The sequence below is a fragment of the Poecilia mexicana genome, unplaced genomic scaffold (assembly GCF_051168715.1).
Source record: "Poecilia mexicana isolate PSO_F unplaced genomic scaffold, ASM5116871v1 scaffold_6, whole genome shotgun sequence".
NCBI lineage: Eukaryota > Metazoa > Chordata > Actinopteri > Cyprinodontiformes > Poeciliidae > Poecilia > Poecilia mexicana.
Window position 1 is genome coordinate 20,778,734 of NW_028263375.1, and position 24,881 is coordinate 20,803,614.

At 37.0% G+C, this 24,881-nt stretch overlaps 1 protein-coding gene and 1 non-coding gene across 3 annotated transcripts in view; one reads left to right on the top strand and one right to left on the bottom strand.

The window, feature by feature from the left end:
* Positions 1–307: 307 nt before the first annotated feature.
* The window catches only part of necab2 (N-terminal EF-hand calcium binding protein 2), a 79,784-nt gene continuing 55,210 nt past the window's right edge, over positions 308–24,881 (bottom strand). For both annotated transcript variants that reach the window (XM_088006392.1, XM_088006391.1), the window contains 4 exons: positions 8,462–8,574; positions 4,833–4,910; positions 3,043–3,134; positions 308–1,770 (listed from right to left, as the gene is read on the bottom strand). In XM_088006392.1, the coding sequence (XP_087862518.1) occupies positions 1,742–1,770; positions 3,043–3,134; positions 4,833–4,910; positions 8,462–8,574 (312 nt within the window). In that variant the 3' untranslated portion in view covers positions 308–1,741. The remainder of the gene's footprint in view (positions 1,771–3,042; positions 3,135–4,832; positions 4,911–8,461; positions 8,575–24,881) is intronic.
* Positions 11,432–11,504, top strand: trnav-cac (transfer RNA valine (anticodon CAC)). Its single transcript has one exon. It is a non-coding gene; the product is annotated as a tRNA-Val (tRNA).

Below are 24,881 nucleotides of genomic sequence, written 5' to 3' on the forward strand. Positions count from 1 at the left end.
CTGTCTTCACATAATTACAATTTTCATATAACAGCTGAATGTTCAAGTGAAGCATTGTATATCCTGTGGCCAAAACACCCGTGCAGGTATGTAAACTCTTGTATCAGGGTGGTTTTGTGATGATGCCATGGCAACTGTACTTACTGATTTTTCATACAAAAAGTGAAATACATATTGTGAATGTGATCATATGTCAGGGAAACTGGTTATTTTTCAACAATATTCATGGACAAATTTCAAGTGTATTTCACACAAGATTGTTTACTTGAAATCAAAGGTCCAGCAAATGTTCAAAACCAGCTCCATGTTTTGTTTTTTTTATGTTTAAGGCTTTAAAATCAGACTTTGTTACAGATTTTAAACAAACTGGAGAAACTGCTGCACCCCGTGAATCCACTTTCACCGAGAAAGAATTTACACCATATCACTGAGACGTGTCAATAAATACAAATATAATCAGAATAGAACACCGTTTTAATATGTACAACCTCTGCTAGACAGTCACCACTAATATGAGCTACCCCATCACCAATTGTAGACCAAGTGAGTTGCATGAAAAGCAGCAAGGTGCTTCACTTTTTCTTTCTCCAAAATCTTTGTCCCAACAAAAATAAACTGCACATTAATTAAGGAAATAAAATGAAGCCATATGAAAAACGATGAATAGAAGGTGAATCTTTGTGAAAAGATTGCCTGGTTGGCTCCTTTCAGGATCAGTCTCACCACAAAATGGCTGCTGTTTTGTTGCTCAGGTGTGTAAAACCTTATTTACACGTTACACCCACAGCAGCCGTTATTAATCAGAAAATGCTCCTTAAAAAAAAGCCCTGATTTTTTTTTTTTCTTTTTCAAATAGACATTTTTAAGACTGCTCTGCTGAAGCATGACAATTGAGAGTACTTAACCGTGGATACAAATTAGACAATTTAAATCCCATTAACAATCCATAGCAACTGTTATGCAGCATCCCTAAAACTAGTTTCTGGGCTGCATGTATGGAAGAAATTTGATGCTCTCTGAAGTAAAATGGACATGGAAGCAGTGCATACTGCAGTGTTGTTTTTGGAATGTTATTGTGTAGTATCTGGAGCAGTTTCTCGCATGAAACACACACAAATCTTATGTCAATACAGCATTGCAAAAAGCCATTTGATGTGAGCCTGTTGGGAGCTACTGGAGTTTGATTTTATATTGTCCTAATTTTTTCTTTAATAGTTTCCAGTTGCATAACCTTAACTATCAGAGGCTTGCATTATTCCTGAGAGTGTAAACTAAATTGACATTTATGGCTGCTGATGGTCCTAATCAGTTCTGTGAGCTTAAAACGGTCACCGTGAGTGTAATATTTTCAGAAATGTAGTTAGCTGCAACTTGTTAATGAAGGTTAGCAGGATGAGCTGTTTATGGTGACACCATCATAAAGTGTTGTAAAAAAAAAAAAAATAATAATGCCAGTGTATAATCCAAAAACAGACTTTGCTACATGACTTACAACCTCATATTCCTTGCTACATAAACTCCACCTCAAAGTGGCTCAGAGCTACTTTAAGCATCAAATCATCCCATTGCAAACATTAAATTGAACAATTTTCTCTGCAGATGATGCCCTTCCTTTGCACTATGTAAACATGTACTTACAAAAAGAGTTAAAGGATAAAGGGAGGAGGAGGGACAGTAAACGGGTTGGAGTAAAAGAAAGTGTCCAGGAGGAGTCTTGGCGTGTAGTCGACCATCTTCATGCTCAATCCCTGTTCACGCTGCACCAGGCGGCTGCAGAAAGAAACGAGGAAGAAGCTTTGAGATTGGGAAAGTCATTAAAGGTGTGACGAGAAGCAGCCTGACGAGGGACGTCTGGAAGATGAGTTTTATTCAAATTGTTCAAAAATAGCCATGTCGTTAGTCAGCAACTGAATATTGAAGATTCAGATCAAAACGGGCTGATTAAGCATTGAGTCTGTCGCTGCACTTGCAGTTCAAAGATGCATCTCAAACTGGGCCTGAAGCAACAAAACAAACTGATGTCATTATTCCTCCATTATCATGTTTGACTGTGTGTGTGATTAGTTTTTTTAAATGCTGCTTAGTTTTATGCCAGATCTAAAGGACTGTTGTTCCTATTGGTCAGCAGTAGCTTTAGCTTTAGAAGTCGCTCATGGAAATCAATGGTGCTTCAGTTTTTTATTAATATCGTAAAATCATGAATACCGACATTAACGGAGGCAAGTAAATTCAGAGGTGCTTCAGATGCTGTATAACGATGTGGTGCAAGTAAATATGTGGTTTCAACAGTGATTTCGTGGCTGTACAGGCCTGGTGTTAGCTGATTAAACATTAAATGATACTTAATGCTTTAAGAAGCAGGAAAATATTTTCCTACAGGGCCAGGTTGGATTCTATAGATAGCCTTAACAAAATCTTTTTTGTAATTTACTCTAGTTATATATATTTGCCTGGTATAAAAATACATTTTAATCTAAAACATTTAGTATGGTCAATAGAAGCAAAAACAAAGCTGTCAGAGAACAAATACTTTTTCATGGTATTGGAAAATGGAGAATTTACAAGCCAAGTTATGAAAAATGGAAAGCTTGGAGAAGTCAAAGACCACTTTAAACACTAAAATAGTTTGTTTGGAGGGACAATAAAAATAAACGTCATACTTAAGACATTTGCTCAGAATGAAACCGTAAAAGATGACAAATGATCTCATCTGGTCAAACGACAGCAGCTGTGGTGGCAGTGACTTATTCTCAGAAGACGTCCTGATTTGTTAAGCTGCTCTGCTGGCGAAGTTAGTTGAAAATCAGCTTCTCATCAGCGTCGCTTGAAGACCGCTCTGTCTCATGTTAAGGCGAGGCTGCGCGGCTCTGCATCAAGTCAAACACTTTCACTTCATTTCATTAAAATGATGGATGTTTTACTCTTAAACATTAACAAGTGGCATTTTAGGGATGACAGACTGAGCTAAAATTAAAGGCCTATGTCTCTGAGTGAAGGTCAAGATCGTAAAGTTAATTTTCCATTAATGGCCATTTTACTAACCTGGCACCGCTACGGAAGAGACGGCCTCGGGCTGGCACAGTGTGTCCACCTTCACATGCTGAAAGGCTTTGTTGGGAGCCGATTGAAGGTGCCTGAAGCCAGAGGAAAAGGTGAGAGTGCATACACACAGCCACTCAAAAGGATGCATGGCTGCAAATTGCTTAGCCTTTTACTGTAAGACCTGAAATATTAATAGCGGCGAGATGCTGTGAGCAGCGGAGCAGAAATTCAGATCAGCAGCTTCTCCTCGTGCCCACCATCACTAAATCACAGTGATCTGATGCAGCTGAGGAATGCTAATTAAATGTGGGAGGGGGGGATTTATCCAGCAGGCCCAGGACATTAATGGAAGAAAAGTGAGTGCTTTCTTTATTTGCTGGTCACCGATCAATAAGGAAAACAGTGCTGCAGGAAGAAATGACTCAAACATTCTTTCAGATAAGCCAGCATGCCGACTCAAAAGCACTCGATATGAATGTCTTCACTCACTGATGACCCAATACTGTAGCAGTGGACTTTCATTTACAGATGTTTGGTTTTGCCTGATGCATCAGATGAAATTCCAAAAGCTTCCAAAAACATGCTTAAAATAGCTGTAATTGGCCACATACTCTGCTCACTCTTAATTTCTCCAAAATGTTCTGAAGTGTGATCAGCTTGATGGCTTCCTGCTGTGGGTAGGTAAGATACGACTTGGGCATATTTTGTCACAGTAAGATTAGAAGGTTCAGTGTATTGGATTTTATATGATAGACCAACACAAACACAATTAGGAAAGAAGGAAAGGAAAACGTTTTGTCTTTACGAATTAAAATATGGTTGTTTATTTTATTCCACTTCCTGTGTCGATACTTTCTAGAACCACATTTTGCATTCTTCCGACCTCTTTTCCACCTGAGTTTTGGATCTCTGCAGCTCCTCCAGAGTCACTATGGATTAATGTTCTTCCTGCCTCAACTATCACTTTGATAGCTATGCAGTGAGATCAATATTCGCAGGTTTTTCTACCAAACGTAGCTCTAAGTAATTGATTTATTTTTTATTTTTTTGGAAAACCACATCTAAAATATTCAAATTTTAGAAGCTTTGGAAGCTGAAATACCAAAGTGAAGCACAACTTGACATGCTATTGGCCTTTGCACATCAACCAATCCAGGAGTGAACTTTATTTTCCATGGTGTTCATTGACTGAACCTAGAATAGCAGAGATAAGAGACGTGGGCTTATGCAGCAGTGCTAAGCTCATTTCCACTATGTGTATAATTGTGCATTAAGGCATATTTTGGCTTTGACTCATAAAAATAGGCAGTTATAAGTGTTTTTAGAGGGGGCCTCATATTTGTGGTTCTATTCGTGGGTGGTTGTGGTTCCTAATCCCACAAATTTCAGGGGTCCACTGCATCATTTTCAGATTGTGAATTGAAAAGTGGACCTAAACTGGAGATTTTTTAATTGCTTAATCTCTGAGCTATCTCTGTTCCTCTGTGGCCCTGATGTAATTTGAGTACCTCCGTCATGCTCTACAACAATTAATTAACACAGGACACAATTTGCTAATTAGGTAACTCCTGATTACAATTTGTTACCCTTGGTTTTATTTAATTTATCATTGGATTTCAATCCATCAACTTTTTAAAACATTTTTCCTGTCACAGCTATGTGCTACTTAGTGATGGTTTATATAAAAGTTTACACAATGTGGAAAAAATGCGAAAGGGCACAAATACCTCATTTTTAAAATCCTAATCTGGAATGAAAGATTTATTTTAATCCTAATTTTTCTCACTCACCTCTTCCACTCTTCCTCTCCATCCCAGAACTCGTAGACGACGAAGGACAAACCATCTGGCAGGCGAACCGCAGTCACACTAAAGGGAAGCAAGAATGAGTTGAAGAAATTAATGTTCACATTTTTTCCTATTTCTACAGGAAGACAGTGAGATTGGAAGAGAAAAGCATCAATAGGAAAAAAGTGTAGCAGAAAAGATGAGTTAGACAGTAAAACATTGTCAAGAAAAAGATGAAAGTACAACGGAACAAGATATCAGATAAAATGAATAGTTAAGGGGAAAATTAGGAAGCTAAGATGTGGAGAACAGTGTGAGTAAATGGCTGATATTATTGGACTTTACACAAGCATTTCAGTGTTTATCTCACTGTAATAAACTACATGCTGCATTATTGCTTCCACAGGAGCACAAATGCGTAAAAGCAGGAATCCAACAAGGTGCTCTAGTCAATATGGGATCTATTTCCAGCGCTTCCTATAGTGCCAGTTTATCTGTCAAGTGGTGCATTTAGGTGCTGGAAGGGAAAATAAGACCACTGGTTCATGAGAATAATTAAAATCTGTTTTGTTCTGGCAAAAAAAAAAAAAACAACAAAAAAAAAACAGTGTGAATGCTATAAGTATTCTCACTCGAGTTTCTCCAATGCCGCCCCCCAGGCACTTTTCACATATTAACTGCTTCTGCATACTTTGTGCTGTTTCAACCATTCAACTTTTACCATATTCTGCTCATTCAGTACATTATGGTTGTCATTTGGTATTGACATCTTTTACAGTTTTTGAAATATTCAGCTTTTTGTGATCATATAGGGGCCCTGTTGAAATGAATTAAATTTATTTTTTGGGGGGGGGAATTCTGATAAAAACTTTACACTTTTTCAAAGCTAACTACTTTCATGGAATTTCAGCTAGAAACGTCATTAAAATTTTAAAATGTAGTCATATCCTGCAAGTGATTCTATTTATTTCAGGTTTTTCATAGCTTTATTGGATTTTATGAAATGTCTTTTCAGGTTTTTGCTTGCACTATGCTAAGTTTTCAGGGGGAAAAAAAGGAAACAAAAAAACTGGCCCACTAGCTCTTAGGTTTCCCTAAGCTATCTCACCCTTCCAGATAAAAAAAAATTCTGAGGTTTGTCAGAGTAAAAGTACATTCTGAAAATCTTTAAGCAGGTATTAACACACATTGCTGTACCCTGTTTTTTTTAACTACTCTGTTATTTCCTAATCTTAAATGTCATGTTTTCATTAATTGAAAGGGCAGAATCCTATTTATCAGAAGTAAAAGCTTGCACACCCAAGTCTGTGTGCACTTATTGTGTATAATGTTTCACTTTATGAATTGAGTTACTAATATGAACTTTTCAAGAAACTAATTTACTAATTGTGAATATTGATCAATGAACAATACTAATAACCATGTAAAATGTTACTCAGGAAGTAATGTACAAAGTAATGTGTAAAGTTTCTTGCAACTTCCTGTAATAACTGATTCCTAAATATGAGAATGTAACCTGATCTGTTGCCAGAAAATTACATTTGAAGTCTATATTATCTTAAAATTATCACAGTGATCAAACAGTGTTTTTTGATGTTTATTATTACCAGTTCCAACATTGGTAGTAATATGCTGAAAAAACCTAGTAAGAGTAATATTTAAACCCATTTAGGTAGCGTGTGCATGCAGTTCTTTTCTGAGACTGTAGAGGGCGATAAGTGAACTGCAACCTGGCCTCGTAAGGATAAGCTGTGCATTTTAAGCTCTGCTTGAGGGTTTAATAAAGTGTTGTGCATGTAATCACACATGCACATTAAAAGATAATGAGTTGGTAAAGCAAAGAGAAAACAACCTTTTATAAAACACTTCATGAAATATAAAAAAGTAGGTTAGAAAAACATATTTACAAGTAATAACGTTCCTCCACTAAGAAATCCTCTTAGCAAATCCTCCACCTAAACCTGCTGAAACAAAAAAAAAAAAAGGCCGACTGCAGATTGAGATTTGTTGTTTTGTGCCTGTCAGTGTTAATGTATTGACACCTGACTAGCAGTCAATCCTATGAGTTCCTGCAGGAATGAACAGTGTTTTTTTTTTCCAACTCAGAAAGGACTTTTTTTTTTTCTGTTAGAACAGAGCACAAACCTGAAAGCATCAAACGATACAGTGAAACCTTTCACTTACTCCTCCATATTTAGAGCTAGAGCAACCCTATGTAACACTAACTTAAGTACCCAATTATGAGATTAATGATATGAACAAGGATTATTGAGGAAACTCCTCTCACACTGAGCAACATTTATACAGTGTTTTTCTCTAAGTGTAAAACCTTAACCTGGTCCTAATTGTATTCCTAATTTTAAACTTCACAGAACTGAGAGAGATCCAAAAGTTTACATGGACTAAAACAACACAACTTTTCTCCTGAAGTTAATTCAGACCAAATTTCACTTTCTTTAGGTCAGTTCTAAATGCCAAAAATAATTTTCATTAACTAAATGCCACAATAATAAATATGCTAGAGATAGATTTCTTTTCTAAAAGAAGGAAATCATGTTTAGTTTGTCACTGTTGCAAAATTTTTTTAATTCTAACATTAATAAAAAAATAATTTCATCATAACTTCAATTGGTACAGCAATTACAACACAGTTTACTCCGTTAGTTTCATCTTTTCAACTCAAACGCTTTTTTGTTTTCTTTTCATTACACTCATGCAGCCTCCTGAAGTTCCATCTTTATCCTTGTTGAGGCTCCTATGTGTGGCACAATCTTTTCGTTGGTATTCTTTAAAAATATATTATTTTAGGATCTTCCTTATTAAAAAATGATTAAAAAAACCCAGATCCAGTTGTATGCTCCCTTGAGCCAGTTAGGGACTTGCCTTGTGGGGAAAACCCTTTCTTCAGATTTAAATTAAAACACACAATCCATCTTAAAACCAACCTGTCACTTTCTTCTTCTGTACAGTACAAGAAACTGTGATATAAAGAGGGACGGTGGGAGCATAATCCATTTCCAAGAATGAATTGGGCTTTTCCCCGTTCATTTAACCTTTTGGTGTTCTATGTAGCCCATCAAGATTTATACCTTTCCCTCTGTTCCTCCTGCTGAGACTTTACCTTTTACTTCAGTAAATGGTGGCCGAATAGGTAATATAAAAAGTTGTGCAGCAGAACCAGAACCTTTACGTTTTGCCAAGGGCAAAACCCGAACAAGACTCTGGACAGTACATGGAGAATATTAAGTCTGGGATTTGGGGAAATCTCTCTGGATATTAGTGTTTCACAGTAGCTGAGTGGGAGATGCAGGAGGTTTCCAATAGTTACAGCATCTCTATATGAGACCATATAAAAGCCGTTTCATTATTTGCATTGAATGTTATTCTTTCATTGATATAAAGCGATTAAAGCACACCTAATATTTAGTGCACATGCAGGAACACAAACTACTACTAATAAAGGAACAACCAGACACCAGTAGAGGAAACGTGTGAGGCGTCGATAAGTAAAGTGAGAAATATTGTGAGGCTTTGACTCCTAAAATGGAGCACATTAATAATTTAAATGGGGTTACAGTTGTGCTCTGTGCAGCTCAGCAGTTGCACAAATGTAGAGCATTAATGAGACTTACTGAAAGCAGTCTCTCTGAGCAGAGACGTTCTTCAGGTATTGCTTCAGAGCCTCGCAGAACTCGCCGAGCTTCTTCTGGGAGACCACCATCTCCTGGCGAATCAGCAGCAAAGACTGCAAGACACGGCAGCAAGGAAGTCAGTTCATGCTAACCAATAAACCTTCATCAAAGCAGGCATCCTTACTCTATCATCTTCAGTACTCAATGTTTTCCTTGCTTCTCTTGTCTTCAATGTTGCTTTTTTTGGATTGTAGTTACAGTGATTTAACCAAAACTATGCGGTCAAGCATGTGTCAGAATGAGCCATAGTATTGGAAAAGGTTTATCGATGGAAAAAAAAATAAAACTTTATCCGAAATATTTTTTATCCGAAATCCGTCAATATTAAATGGCACACATTTTGTCCCTTCTCCTCAGCATCAATTCATGAATAAGGTTATGAGAAATGGTGACATGACTGTTGTTCCTTGAAGGTCTCACAAAGACAACAGAAGTTTCTGTTAAAAGACATTCCCGTAGAAGCTACAACTTAATCATTCACATGTGTTTATGTCTGTGAAGAATGTAACAGCGTATTAATGGGTTGCAACTGGGGCTTCGAGCGGTCAACAACAAAGTGCCAGAGTAATATGCAATCCTTTCAAATTGACAATAAATCCTGGAAGCTGGTTTATAATTTGTGTGCTTTAAATCTCCAAGCAAAAACAAAAATCTCTATCGGTAATTGATTACAATAATCACATCCTGTCTTTATGGGCTATTGTTCTATTGCATCGCTCCAGATGAATTAAAAATGAATCCTCTATAACCCAGATAACTCCAGCAGAGTCTCACTGAAGCACTAAAACACTGCTGCACACACACACACACACACACACACACACACACACACACACACACACACAAACGAAGGTTTACGTGCACAACGGTCACACTCACAGACAGAGAGGTGGGTCATATTTTATTGTGTATTATTTATAATACACAATAAACCTGAGGTCACAATACAGACACACATTTGTCTGTATGAGAAAGCAGTAATCTGCATTTAAATTTCAGCTGCTTCAGGTCAATGGAATCTTCCTCCAGCAAGGGTTGATCAGAACCCAGATGAAACACTTGGAATCTGATCAATAGGGAACATCCCTAGTAGATGAATAATATATAAACTCATTCTTGGCCTGGAGCTGCAACCCAGTCTTGATTTCGAACACTTTGTTAAGATGCTTTTGGTTGCACACATGGAAAAACGGTGACTATGCAGACTTGTCCACCCAGAGAGAGTCATCACCCAGTGCACCAACCTTCACCTATGATTTAGACCACATGTGTCAAACTCAAGGCCCGCGGCCACATGTGGCCCGCCATGTCATTTTATGTGCCCCCCCCCAGCATTTTATAGGGCCATGATTGATTTAAAATAGGTTTTGAGCACGAATTGACTCCAAACTACATCTCCCACAATGCATTCCGATTATTACCAACCAACATTACGGCTTCTCGCCACTAGAGAGCAGCAGAGTCACCTCAAGCTGCTTATGGATTTTCCCAGCGAATAAAACTGAGACATCGACAAGCTAACATCAAAACGTCCAAGAAAAGAAAAATCGATTTACAAGTAAGACTGTGAATGAAGATGTGTGTGAGTTGGTATCAGGGCGGCAGGTCGAGCTAGACTTTTTTTGTTATCCTTATCTTGACCGACAACATTAAAAAAATTGGTCATGTACTATTTTTATCCGTGAAATTACAATCATATTAACATCGGCTATTTAGCCGCATTTTATGCGGTTTAGTTAATATTCGCCGTGAATCCAGATTCCACCACAAATTAAGCAGATACATGTATCTACATTTATTTGTAGTGACAAAAACCACTGACTGAGGCCCCAATAACTTTTAATAAATTAAATTGAGCGACTTCACTTAAATAGTGTCACTGTCATCCAGAACGCCGCTCTCCTGGGCGTTCTGGACTCTGTAGAACCATTTGTCGCTGCTAATGACATCTTCAATACATTTTTTGTATCCCAGGCTTAGTTTATGGACTGAACAGACTGAAACCATTTACATTTTGAACTGTTGATTTTATTTTTGAACCATTTTTTTATTGTAAAGTGTTGATTTTATTTTTGAACCATTTTTTTATTGTAAAGTGTTGATTTTATTTTTGAACCATTTTAATTGTAAAGTGTTGATTTTATTTTTGAAACCTTATTTATTGTAGTGTTGATTTTATTTTTGAACCATTTTTAATTGTGAAGTGTTGATTTTATTTTTGAAACCTTATTTATTGTAGTGTTGATTTTATTTTTGAACCATTTTTAATTGTAAAGTGTTGATTTTATTTTTGAACCCTTATTTATTTTGAAGTGTTGATTGTCTGAAGGACCTTAGAGATGAATTGCCCCATATGGGGTTTGAACTGACAACCTCAGCATTACCAGCACGGTGCTCTAACCTGCTGAGCTAACTCACCTACCTTACAAACTGTTGAGTTTCCATGGATTTAAGAAGAACTTACATGATCTTACCACAATGAAGCTTTGGTAAAAGTGCTTATATTCTAATGTTTTTCAAAACAACATAGATAATATTTTATTTTCCAGATATTTTGTATTTTGAAGTGTTGATATTATTTTTGAACCATTTTTAATTTTCAAGTGTTGATTGTATTTCAGAGATATTTTTATTTTAATGTGTTAATTTTATTTTTTAGCCATTTAGCCAAGTCTCTGTAGAACCATTTGTTTCTGCTAATGACATTTTGAATACATTTTTTTGATCTCAGGCTTAGTTTATGGACTGTAATGTGAAATTAGACACAAGTATAAGTCTGACAGTTTGTTCACCAAGTTACTGTGCTCTCTTAGAGGATCTATAAGTATTTGACATTGTTCCATGCCCATCGTTGACATTAGTCTCTAACAAAATGTGGATCATCTACCAGGAACACTACAAATAGCATGAGTTTCTGTAGTGTAGTGGTTATCACGTTTGCTTCACACGCAAAAGGTCTCTGGTTCGAAACCAGACAGAAACAGATTTTTGCATGTTCTATTCATCACAGGTGTTTACTAAAGGTCAACAAGGTTTCTGTGGTGGTCTGTACTCTGAATCCAGGCATCTGAGTGCAAACCTCAGTTGAAATTTTCATGCGTTGCATCTCACATCATCAACTTTGGAACCTCAAACTGAAACAAAGCAGAGAAGTTCAGTTCCTGTAGTGTAGTGGTTATCATGTTTGCTTTACATGCAAAAGGTCTCTGGTTCAAAACCAGACAGAAACGGTTTTTGTAGGTTATGCATCTCTTGGGGTGCAGTGAGACAATAAGAGCCTTCCTCTTTGGTGATGGTTCATTTGCCAGTCGGCTTCTTTGAAATCGAAGCTACTTTACTTCAATTACCAATTGGCAGTTTTATGGTGTAATGCACATGTGTCAAACATGCATTACACCATGTTTGACACATGCACCGTGCTCAAACATGCTGGGGGGCCACATGTGGCCCCCCAGCATTTTATAGGCTGATGATTGACTTAAAATAGATTTTGAGCATGAATTGACTACAAACTACATTTCAACCAAAGGTTTGTAATGCGCTTCCTAACCAGACGCTCCAAAGCGTCCGGTCCATAACTCTTCAACACGCTGTCAGCTCCCGGTCAGAAAGACGCATTTAGTTCAGAGACCATGAGATGATATTCAGAAAGAATTTTTTTAATTAATTGATTTCAGTTGCCTCTGAGACTAAATCTTTGCGTAAAGTCTATAATGTCTGCCCATGTGACTTGTTTTTATTATTTGCTTGCTCACCTTTAAACACTGATTTAAATATTGTAATTTTTAAACTGAGCAGTAATTTTACATCCATGGAAACTCAAATGTAATATTTAAAACTTCAATACATAAAATCAGTTATTTAACAATATGAGGTGTTTAATTTATTTTTAACATTGTATATCTATACATTTATGCTAGAGGTGCCCAAGTCTAGTTTTCCAGAGCTCCCATCTGCAGCTTTAGATGCATTCCTTCTCTAACACACCTGGACCATTGACTCATTATAAGCCTCTACAGAACTGAATGAGGGAAGTCAACCTTTTGTCTGGGGTGTGTTTTAGCAGGGATGCACTCCTGATTTGTACCGTCAATGTGGCCCGTTGAGGGGGGCCAATATGCTGAAGTGGCCCTCGGTGAAATTGAGTTTGACACCCCTGATTTAGACCTTTTATAGTTTTATTTAATGATATAGTTTCTATTTGCATAAATAAAAGTGGATGCTATAATTGGCATATGTAAAACTATATTAAGGTAATATATTTGCTTAAGCAAAAATTTGAAGCTCACATATAAGTTAGTATCATCTGAATACATTTAAATGTAACCTACTGGAAAATATCGAGGACTGTTGACAAATTGTCTAAATGTGAAAATTTACATTTTCTGGGACTGCAGCAAAATAAAAAACAGGTAAATAAACGTGAGATTGGTGAAATTTTATAAAACAGAAGGGATGTACAATATCAGAAAATGTGTAATCGCCGTACTATTGCTGAAAATCGTGACGACTATATCGTTTAGGATTTAAACAAAATTTCCTGTTACTTTCCTTTCTTTACAATTACAGTGTCATCATCAATCCCCAGGACCGTTTAGTATCTCAGCCAGGACCATTTTAAACCACATGTATGCAAAAAGGGTTTTAAAGTTTATTCAGCTGATGAAGTGTATTTTCAACATGAGGAGTGTAAAGGTATGACACTGACAAAACATTGCATCCAAGAATTTCATACTAAATGCAGTACTGGAGACTGAAGATTGTGATTTGTTAGATTGTGCAATTCTGCATCAAAGACACCATTTAATGGTCATTTTGAAAACAATTAAAGTTTAAACAAAATATTGGCAAGTTTAAAAATAAATTAAAATTTCATGTAATTTACAAAGCATTCATCTCCATTTCCAATTAACTCCTCTCCGAGCCTAACTCTGTATTTTTCTGCTTATAACTTACACCAACCTTTTAGTCTATTATCGGTTGGTTTATCCTCTCCACTGCATCTCTTCCAAAGAGGAAAAAAACCCTGTTTTATTTTGGAAGCTGAACCCATGGGCCAGCCATTCAGTTTTTAATCTCTCTAATTATTTCTGGAGTGTTATTGCAGTTATTGAGATAGTAAAACATCACATTAGGCACTGCTATATGCATGCATGCTCTGAGAATCCAACACAAGTGCATGCACCTGTGTGCAGGTGATCATCAAACACTTTGCTTTACCAGCATGTAATGACTGTTTATCTCTTGACTTGCTTTTTATCACCTGGCGTTAACTTAAATTGCTGTCATGAAGCAGTGCTAGTGCTGCAACATTGAGCTGCATGAATGAACACGAGGTAAAGGCAGCCATTGTGTGTGCATGTAATTTATGAGGCAATGATTCCATGGACTTGTAAGCATGAAGTACCCATAAAAGCGATAAAACAGAGGAGAGTTATAGCCCAACTACCGCGGACAATACCTAAAGTCACAAACAAACAGAGGAAAACACACAACGACGTCCCACCAACTCAATTAGAAACGCTGCAACGCCCGGCAGTCTCTTTTAATCTAATCACTACCACTCCATTAACCATGCTGCCACACTGAACCACATCACTGCAATCACACTGGCTCCCCACGGACTCTGCTGGCCCTGCAGAGGTGGTAAATCTAGAGACTTCCTCTCTTTAGCTTGGTTTCCTGAGCCTGGTGAACAGCCAGAAAATGACAATACTTGCATATTACTTATGATTAACAATAACTTTAGCAGGAATGGCTCACATTTGTAGTGGACCATTATTTACTTCAGAATTGTGGTGCACTTTGTGCAGTATTATTTAGGACCATTTTTTTGAGCTTTACATCATGTTACAATATTAATAACTCAATAAAAACACACCTAAAGGTTTGCCTTGATTTTTTTATGCATATTTGATAAATCTTTTAAACTCTCATGGCAGCCATTCAGCTGTGCAAAATGCCAGGGTGGACCGGGAGTCGCCAAAGAACTGCAGGCCCCACTTGCCTCAGTGTAGGTCAGAGGTCATGCCTCCGCCATAAGAAAGAGACTGGGCAAAAATAGCCTGCAAGGCAAAGCTCCGAGGCAAAACCCACAACTGAGCAAAAGAACATAAAGTCTTGTCTCCATTTTTCAAGAATTTTGGGAAAACATTCTGTGGATGGGTAACATAAAAGTTGAACTCTTTGGAAGTTGGGTCTCATTACATCTGGTGTAAAAGTAACACCACATTTCAGGAAGAGATCATCATGCCAACAGCAAAACATGGTGGCGGCAGTGTGATGGTCTGGGGCTGTTTTGCTGGTTCTGGATCTGAAAGACTTAAATGGAACCGTGAATTTTGCTGTGCGCCAAAAAATTCCGGAAGAGAAAATCCGGCTGAAGCTAACTTGAGTTCTGCAGCAGGACAATGATCCATGATTAACATGGATAACATATGTTATTCTGCCACAAAGAATTCAAACAATTTGTTTCTTTTGTCCACTAAATGGGAATTTAAAATGAGATAATATAGAGAAACGGACTGTAGCATTGATTAGTACCTCCTGTAATTTTCAGTCACTCTGCAAGTACAAATCAATGTTTCTTCATTTCTTATCCTTTAAATGAAAATGTCAACTAGGACCTTCCAGTTTGGTTCCTAAACATGTGCGGTAAAAGTCATTACCTTCAAAGGTTAAATTAATTTGTAGTGAATTGGTTTTGTACTATCTTAATTAAAAGAGTAATTTCATGTTTGCTTAGTCTTTGTGTGAGGCTGCTTTTAAATGGTGCAGTTGCATCAAACAGGCTTTGGTTTGTCACAGAAAGCAGACATTTCACTTTGTCATTTTCATAGTAAATTTTTTAAGCTTTCGGATTCATAAAGGTAGATGAATCCTTGCACGAAAAATATATTTTAAACTCACATCTCAGCCAACAAAGGTTTCCGTACTAGTGACTCATGCTGAGGTTTTGTGAAATGTAGTAGTTGTGAATGGAAGCAGCAGGAATCTGTGCTTTATTTAAGAGGATTAATCTGTGGTATCAATATGTAGGTATTGAAACAATTTTCTAAGCACATTTTGGTTCATTAAAATAAAAAAAAAATGGCACGAATGATGAATTGATTGATATTTTTATATCTCTTTACTATACTTTTTTGTCAAATCTCTTTAATTTGACCTGAAGTTATGTTTTACTGAAAGAGGTCTCAACAGGGATGTCAGTTTTAAAATAATTTTGTTAGTTTATAAATCACTGAACGGCTTAGTGGCAAAATACATTAAAAACCTGTTTTTATGATGTGGAGCACTTTGAACTGCCTTGCTGCTGAAAGCAACTTCTCAAAATGTACAGTGTGTTGTCAACCAGTACAGAATGGTTAAAATAATCACGCAATCAAAAGTGTTATTTCTCAGAAATGGACATTTTTCTCCAGTCGAAAATTTTAAGTACGCCACAGTAAATGTGACTAGTTCTTAAGTAGAATCAATAAGTCCGGATTTGCAGCTTTGGTGTGATGAAACCATCTAAACCAAAATAACTGACAATTATTGACACAGCAGACCATTCACCAACTAATTGACTTGTTCAATTATTCACACATTCATGATTAATTAAAAGCAACACCGCACAAAGCCCTTCCCAGCTCTCTCCGTTTACAATAAATTACAAACTGGATTTCTGCATTAAAAGACAAAACAAGCTTATCAGAAGGCCCATTCTATTCTACTGCCATTCACAGGCATAGATAATCGTCTATTTTTACAATAATCTGTAGAATTTACAGAATAAACACAAAAAGCACTTAAAGAGTCGTGGGTGCAAATTGTGTTTTCAGCTTTTAAAAATGCTAAAAATAAAACAGGTGAAAGAAGACTGGTCTGCACCTTCATGAACTTTAAGTTGTGAAATTCAGTTACAGTGGAAAAGAGACGGAGGAGACCCACAAAGCACCAAGACTGTCTCTTACTTAAGGGGATACTAATAAGTCATGTTGCCACCGGTGTAAAGCTTGCTCAACACTGGCTATGAGTGGGTGAGAATGCATATGGCATGCACAGGGAGGCGAAGACAAAAAGGGGCAGCGGAAAGCCAATTCTGTTCAATACAAACATCAAGGACAAATTCTGCAAGACAGACAAGGACATTGAGAAGACAAAAAACTGAATTCTAACAAGACCAAAACGGGTCACCATCAGTCAGGGTTTAGTTTAAAAGTTTCACTGTGGCAAAAAGGAGGCGTATCAGCACTGGAAATGTTGATACTTTAACTGCAAAAAAAAAAAAAAAAAATCTTTCAAATGTATTGTGCCAATTATTCTTCATTATATCATGCTAACATGTAAGAAAATTCTTTTAAATCCAGAAAACAACTTTTTTGTCACCAGCATACTATGAAAAATGTGCATCATCTCTTAATACAAAATTGTTTATAAAACATAAGCTCCTTTGAAATACTGCTTACCTGCTTAGACAAGAAATTTACAGTTAGCAAATTTTGCAAAAGTAAAAATCAGATATTTACTTCATCATGACACTTTATCAGAAAATGCTTTAATTTCTTAACAGATTAACAACAAATATTGTTCAATTGTTCAAAATATATAAGATTTATTCTGCTCTTTTGAAATATTTCTTATTCTACTTATAGTTACCAAGGATTATGCATTTGGTAGGCATTAGGCAGGAAGTGAAAATGAATTTTTTTTGTCATTGCTGGTAAATATATTATAAAACAGACATTCAACTCAAAAGTAAAAACCTGATTCATAGTTTGTGGCAGTTCGTTGCCAGAAAAAAATGCTCATTTCCTGACACCAATTTAATAACAAGTAATGCTAGAAGATTTTTGAAGAAGTTTTAATGGGGCCTGCCAAAGCGTGTCCTTCGGTTTGACCCAAATTACGGGTTCTGATGCTAAAAATGAGCAACAATGCCAAGTTTAGGAGCATCAAGTTTCATGAGTCATACGGTACTTACTTCCTTTGCTCTTCTGACATCTTGTCTGTATTGAGTGTTCTGTCAAGGCGGCGTCACTGTAGTTCTAAAATTCAGCTCTCTTCTGTACTGACTGAGTGTTCTGTCATCTCTGTAGTTCAAACCTTCAGCCATTATTGTAGTTCTAAAATTCCCCCATCACTGTAGTTCTAGCCGGCAGCTCTGCTCACTCAAGGATCTTTGAGCCCCTGAATAATTTTTAGCTCATTTCAATGCTCTTCTATGCATTGCTATGACAGGCCCCAATAATCTTTCCTTTTTTTATGACATGTTTTATGTCTGAGCTCTTGCAAATAACTGACCCTAATCAGTTTTCTAAGTAATCTTAAAAATGTAATTTTAAGTGAAAGTTTTCATTACATTAATTATTATTTAATTGGGACAAAAAGAAGACAAACAAAATTATGTCTTCAGTAAAAACAAAGAAGCCTTAGAGACAAAAGGTTGTGTTTGTTTTTCCCCATGGATATATTTAATCCTCTTGAAGTTGTTATACAGTAAAATATACAAACTTATCAGCAACAATCAGGGACACAGTCTATCTTTCAATGTTTATGTGTTTTTCATGTATTTATGTGTTTAGAAAGCCGTAATGTGGAACATTACCCCTCTGAGGGCGGAAATTAGAGCGTTGGAAGGAAGTACGTTACCATGGGAACTGGGAAATACCCGCTACTCATATCCAGGTCTTTCTCTCAGCCTCATCACTCAGTACTCATCTCCCTGCCCCCCTTCAATGTTCGGCTTTTTTTTCTTCCTGCAACCTTGAAGCTTCTGAATTTTGCTGCTCTTGTTTTACGACATCTCAAGGATCTGCAACTTTCTCGTCTCTGCTTCTGTCCCTTGGTTTTTTTCACCCACTCATTCTCTCTTCTTTTGTCCCTTGTCGTTTCAACTTGTTATTCTTCCCCCAGCCCACTCCCCCTCCTCTGCTGCCTCTTCATTTTTTGCTCTGGGCTGAAGAATCCCTCATTTATTTAAATGAGGAGTAATTTCCAACTCTCCTTGTGTTTAAGTAATGGATGGACCACTGCAGTAAAGCTCACACTGCCCTGCTGACTGGCTGCAGAAGGAGCAAATAAAGAATAAGCGACTAACGATAAGTGACAGAAATCCATATGAAGGAGTGGCTGACCTGTAACGTGATAGCGTTACAAAGGTTGAAATGAACAAATATGTGATTTACAAATAATTTTAACTCTTACACATTCATATTAGTTGATGGAACATTTTTTAATTGGTTAGATACCAAAATGCATGGATACGCCAAGAACGTCCCAGCATCCTCGTAACTGGCTTGCCACCCTATCACAGGATGTGAAAGGAAATTGTTTGATCATTTAAAAACATCTACATGAGCCCAGAATTGCAAATATCATCTGATAGGACAAAGCTGGTTGCTAAAACCCAGGTTACGATCCTGCACCTCAACATATCTGGGCAGGCGACTGCATGGACGATATGAGAAATAAATCTGAACAGCAAAGATGTTTGTGTGGAACCTTCCTCCACTCCTGGATTAATTTATTTGGTAATTTTTGCTGATTTTTTTTTTTTTTTTTTTTTTTACCATGACCTTCTGCTGCTTTTACCAAACTCTAACTTTTGTCCTCGGCAGCTGTGTAATGTGACACAGGTTGGCTCTGTAACTCTGGCCATGTTAATCACTCATAATTAAATATGCATCATGAAATGGGCTCTTGATGCAGGGAAAAGAGATGCAGAGTGGCTTTAACTGGAAAACAGCACAGCCTTTCAGACAGCTAAGTAGTCAGTCTGATAAAAGCCTGCAACAAAATAGTCAATGAAGCCAGTTTAATAGAGAAAGGTAGGCAATAAAGGCTACGTCAGAATATATGGAGGTGAAAGATGGAACGGACCTGCCATATACACACATTCATACACACACCAGCAGATACAGTGAGCGAGCTGTCAGGTTTGCGGGCTGAGTGGACTAAATTGTAATGCAGCAGAGCCAAAAGGAGGGAAGAGGGAAAAGAGGGGGGAAGAGGGGATTTACGGTGAGATGCAGTGTGGGCTGTGATTGATTAATGCATGTGGGGGCTGTTATTGAATTTACAGAGAAAATCTCCAGTGCCAAGACTCCAAACAGCCACCAGGGAATAGGGGCTATTTAGAGAACAAGTGCCATCTTTAATACATCAAGGCTGCAGACAGTAAGAAGATCAAGATCTCATAAAACTCTGTAACTCATAGACCTGTCACACATGATAGCCTGCCATTACTAAAAGGTACAAAGACCCCCAATGCACATTCAATATGCTCAAAAGTTCATTTCTGATTATTATTATTTTTTTAAATTCAAGGATGTTCCTTAGTTGGATTAGTTGTGGAATATCTTCCATAGCCTGTTTTTTCCCCCCTTCATAAGTGCTATTCAATAGAAGAAATTATCTAATTTACTGGTACAACTAATCAGTAATAAGCACCCTCATCCTCTTATTTTCAGATTTAACCCATGAAGACATAATAAAAATGATCTTGTCTTTACAAAGTTTGAAATCATTCAAGTCTGACCTCAAGTGTTTGTAAAGGCTAACAATTACATATCATCATATGTTAAAGCTGTGGGGCTGAAAGAGTATTCAACGGTTGTGTTTGGCCTAAGCCAAGACAGTAGAAGAATAAGTCATGACTAAATGAAATCTATCAGATCTACTGCACACCGAGATTATTCCAGGACTGGACGTCCCAGCAAATTCCCCCAAAGGTCAGACTGTGAAATGCACTGTGCTGAGAAATTGCCACTGATACACCTACCAAAAAAAAAAAAAGAAAATCAAAGGAGACTCAGTTAGCATGATAAGAGTTCAGAAGACAAAAATACTGACCTATTAATGGTTGTTTTAAAGATAAAACTATCTGCTATTCAACAAAGACAGGCAGCATGACTTTGACCTCCACTGCTGCATTCAAAAGAAACAAGATCTCAGATAAGATCAACGTAGAGATGGTTGGTCCTAATCTACAGGATCATGTTTGATGTAGCAAATCAGCACAAACAGAGAGGTTGAATGGTAAAGATGCAGGCTAGTTTCTCAATCGTGAGACCTGAGAGATGTCCAGTCAATGAATCAACCAAGAACTCCTGGACATACCAAAGTGTTCTTGAGAAACGCACCAATGAGCTGTAAAAATACCAGATTCTCTTTATATAAAGCTTTAGAGTTAAAACTCTGCCTCAGGAATCGAATCAGTAAGTTGTTCACCAGTTGAGGGTCTTTTAAGTTGAGTTTGGCAGTATAAATATAACTGAACCTTCAATGTGCTGCTTCATGAGAACAGAGAAGTGGAACCTGATGTTAAGATGCTATGAGTAAAATGATTTGAAAGCAGAAATGAGTGCGACGCGCCCTCTTCACACAAATGTAGTTACCATTGATGCGCTCTTACGGAGAGCAGCTTAAATCAACTGCATCACTGGAGCTCATCTGCAGGCATTAGAAAGCTGCGTGCAACACTTTCAAGACCTTTTAATTCTGCACTGAAATTAAGATTAGTGAAAACCGTAGACGGACCGTATTAGAGAGGAAATGTAAGTGAGGTAGCTTTTACTCTGACCAAGAGAGCTGAAAAGCTTTGTTCACAGGAATTGTAAGTGATTATGTTTTTTTTTTATTTTTTATTTCTCATTTTGAGCTCTACATCAATCATTTGATCCAAATAGGCGGGTTATCTAATGCACCTGTACTAAGAAAGCATCTAGTCAGTTATTATGAAGTCACTAATGCTAGAATTTTCTTCAAATCACAAGGAATTGTGAGCAGCTACCATTTCACCTCAGGGCATGATGCCTGTCTTGCATTTCATGCATTAGAAAAGGAAGACAGCTTGAGTTTATTAGCCAAATTCTAGCTCCTCCATAGTGGTTCTCTATTTACATGTTTGTTTTGTTGGAGTGGATTTTGTGTCTTTCTTGATATTTAATCGGCAGCACCTGGTAAGGTTTGATTTTAATCATTTCAGAATCATCTAAAGACCAGATCACTTTTACTTTTGTGTAAAATCCTAGAATTTGAAGATGTACTTAACTGGAAAAAAAAAAATGGAAGAAAAACCCTAGACAATTTCACAATTTGCAAAAGCTACTTTGTGTCCTTCAAATATATATTTCCATATCAAGAAACCAGGAAATAGATCAAACTAACTGAAACGATCTAAGAAACAGTGTCATAATGGCCTTGTTACACTGAAACGAGCAAATGTTCAACAGATAAGAGTGGATTTTTTTATTTTTATTTTTTTTACATACTGCTACAGTTTGTTTCATACCTCAGTGTTTAATTAGGTATAGTTTTCACATCGCCTGGCAAAGCCCTCAATAACTCCTCTCTGGGTGGTTTTCTTCTCATGGAAGAGACCAACAACGACAGCGTCATCTATACTGTAAAATGAGTGTACTTGTGAACATGCTTGAGGGGCCCCACACACTGTTGATGCAGGCATTTTGTGATTTATTAGGATTAAACTTTCTCTTTCACTTTATCACACAAGGTGATTCAGCTGATGTACTGTTTGATGTTCATGCTGTGAATTATGGACAAATACTTGCAGTTTATGCTTCTCCCGAGTTGGTCGATCACACAGATGATGATCCAGGATTCCACATAAGTTTGATTTAAAACTATTAGAAACTTTTAGAAAGGTATTTTTAGTACATGATAGGAAACTTTAGAGGTCAATGGGAACTCTACACTATCCAGAGCAGCTGGATGTTGGCAGTCTTATGCAAGCTTCTAAAAAAATAATTAAACTTTAGGCAATAATTTAGGGCCGGCAGGTTTTTAAACTAGAAGGCACTGAATCCATGGAGTAGGCTGCAGCTTTTTGAATGCCTTCCAGATAATTATGGCTTTCATTTACATAAACAGCTGTGCAAAGATAGTATACTGAATGAATAAAGGAAAAGGGGAATGGGGGGACACCTAGATGAATTTGTGCATCGAAGATTTAAAAAAGAAAAACCCTTCCAGCTCTATTGAAAATATCAATTTCCTCAAAACAGAGCCAGGGTTGTGTTTCCATCAAGGTGTTTTTTTTTTATCCACCTCTCTATCCTTTGCAACATTTTCTATTATCTTTCTTTTATTGCTTTATAGTCTGCCCCAGTATCTCACTCAACCCTTTATATTCTCCTTTCTTATTTTGTTCTCAATCAACTGCAGCTTCTCCTGCTTTTATTGCTTCCCTTCCCTGATGGGCTTCTTAGAGGGATTAGGAGAAGGACAGGATACAGTGTGTGTGTGATTGAGTCTACCTACTTCACTCCTGTCAGGTAGCTACTCACTGCTTACGAGCGTCCACCGTGAACAAAAGGTAAATGTTAATCCATCTCTGCAGTTGCACAGTGTCTTTGCATCCACTATTCACGGTTTGATTTACAGTAATTATAATCCCTTGCTCCTTGATCCAACTCAGAGCGCCTCGTTTCTATGGAGGCGCTGTGTGGATGAATGCCTTGACAGACTTTTTCCTGGTGGAAATCGGAAGGTCAGAAGGACAGTGTGGCAAAAGAAGAAGAATAAAATCACATAAAAAGTGAGATAGGCCATGACCTTGTTAAAAGAAATTCATGGGTAGAAGCAAAAATGGGTGTTACATTAAATCCGAACACCGAAAAGATGACGATTCACTCGGTGTTGAAGAGAAAGGGGTGAAGGGTAGAGGATAGGAAACGAAGAGTAAAATTAAATATGCTTTTCTTTTGTGTTACATGCCACAACTCTTGGATAGGAGAAATAAACACATCCATTACTACCTGGCTCCACAAGCCGCCCACAGTTTGTTAATCAAACAGATGCACCTGCCTGCAAGCAATGTTTGCCTTTAATCAGGAAAGCTTGTCTTCTCTAAAAAGAGGAGCTCAAAGGTAGAGGCATAATTCATTTGGTTGATGAGGCATTTTGCTGCTGATGCAAAAGTACAGGTTATTTCTGAAGGCTGGATTTAATAAATTTGTATGTAAAATTTGGAAAGCAAATAATATCTAGCAGACCGGTCACAACCATCAAACCTGAACTATAAGGGCAACACTTAAAATAAATGTATCAAATAAAAAAATGACAAAAAAAGATCATTAAAATAAAATAAAATAAAAAGAAAACAAACACATCCAGTCATATTAGTTTTAAAAGTCTTTGTTGACATGACTTAAAGATTTCTTACAAATATTCTGGTTGTTCTGAAATAAGCAAGAGGATGTTACAAGGCTTATGGGAATGAGTAATAATTTTCTAAGCTTTGAACATTTAATGACACAATTTAATTTTATTTTCTGAAAAAAGAAAGATTTTGGCTCAATTCAGAGGACAGGTAAAGACAGCTTTAATGAAAGAAGCAGGTAAGAAGTCAATCTTAATTATGGAAGATGCAGAGATCAACAACTCGGATGTCAAAAAGAACAATAAGTACTTCTCAACATCATTTCTAATCAGTGGTTCAAATTTTTCCTGTTTTTGATTCTAAACTACAGTTTCAGAGCTGTCCACCAAAGCCTCGAGTGCCTCTGTGTTTGCAGTAGCCACATAAATAAACATGTACAAAAAAAGAATGATAAATAAAAAATTCAGACCCATCTTCAGTCATACAGGAGATGAGGTCCAACATAAATGAAGGCATCTGATTTTGCACCCAAGACACAGCTACTTGTCGAGTCTCTATTTAGAGGCCTCTGTCTCAGCATGAAGAATCTATAACTCATTTTGATTGTACCGGGGAGAATCAAATCAAGTTGTCTGCCCGTGTCTGTGACTCTTATTTCAGCTCTTTGTTCGTCGGTTTGTACGAAAGTCTTTCTTTATGGGGGATCATCTCTAAAAATGTTGTCTAACAGAAAAGCAGAGGAAACAAGACAAAAAGAGCCACAACATTGATCATTTCATTTTTTTTCTGATAAAGCCGATTTTTAAAAACAATTTAACAATTCTGATTGTTTTCACACAGAAAAAATATTAGAGATCACCATTTCAGAAGATAAAGCTGATCTTTAAGCAATATGATTTAACCTTGGTCACTGAAGTAAAATGGTTCTCTAAGTGCTTCTTTTAAGAATAAGGTTAATGCATAAAGATTGTTTCAAGTTTGGTGTGACAAATTCCCAGAGGGACAAGCAAAACATGGTCACTGATTTAGTGAAAAATGAGCAATCAAGCATTAAAGTCAACTGAAAGTCACAACTAAAGTGGATAAATGTGACTTAAGAACGGTTTCACACCAGATTAAGACCTGTTAATCTCCACAACCTCCGCAGCCATTTGAATGAAGCTGGATCACTTAAAAATGGAAAAAAATGGATGATTAGAATCACAAACACAATGTTTTTCACTGATCCCTGTAATCAGATAAACTAAGTCAAAA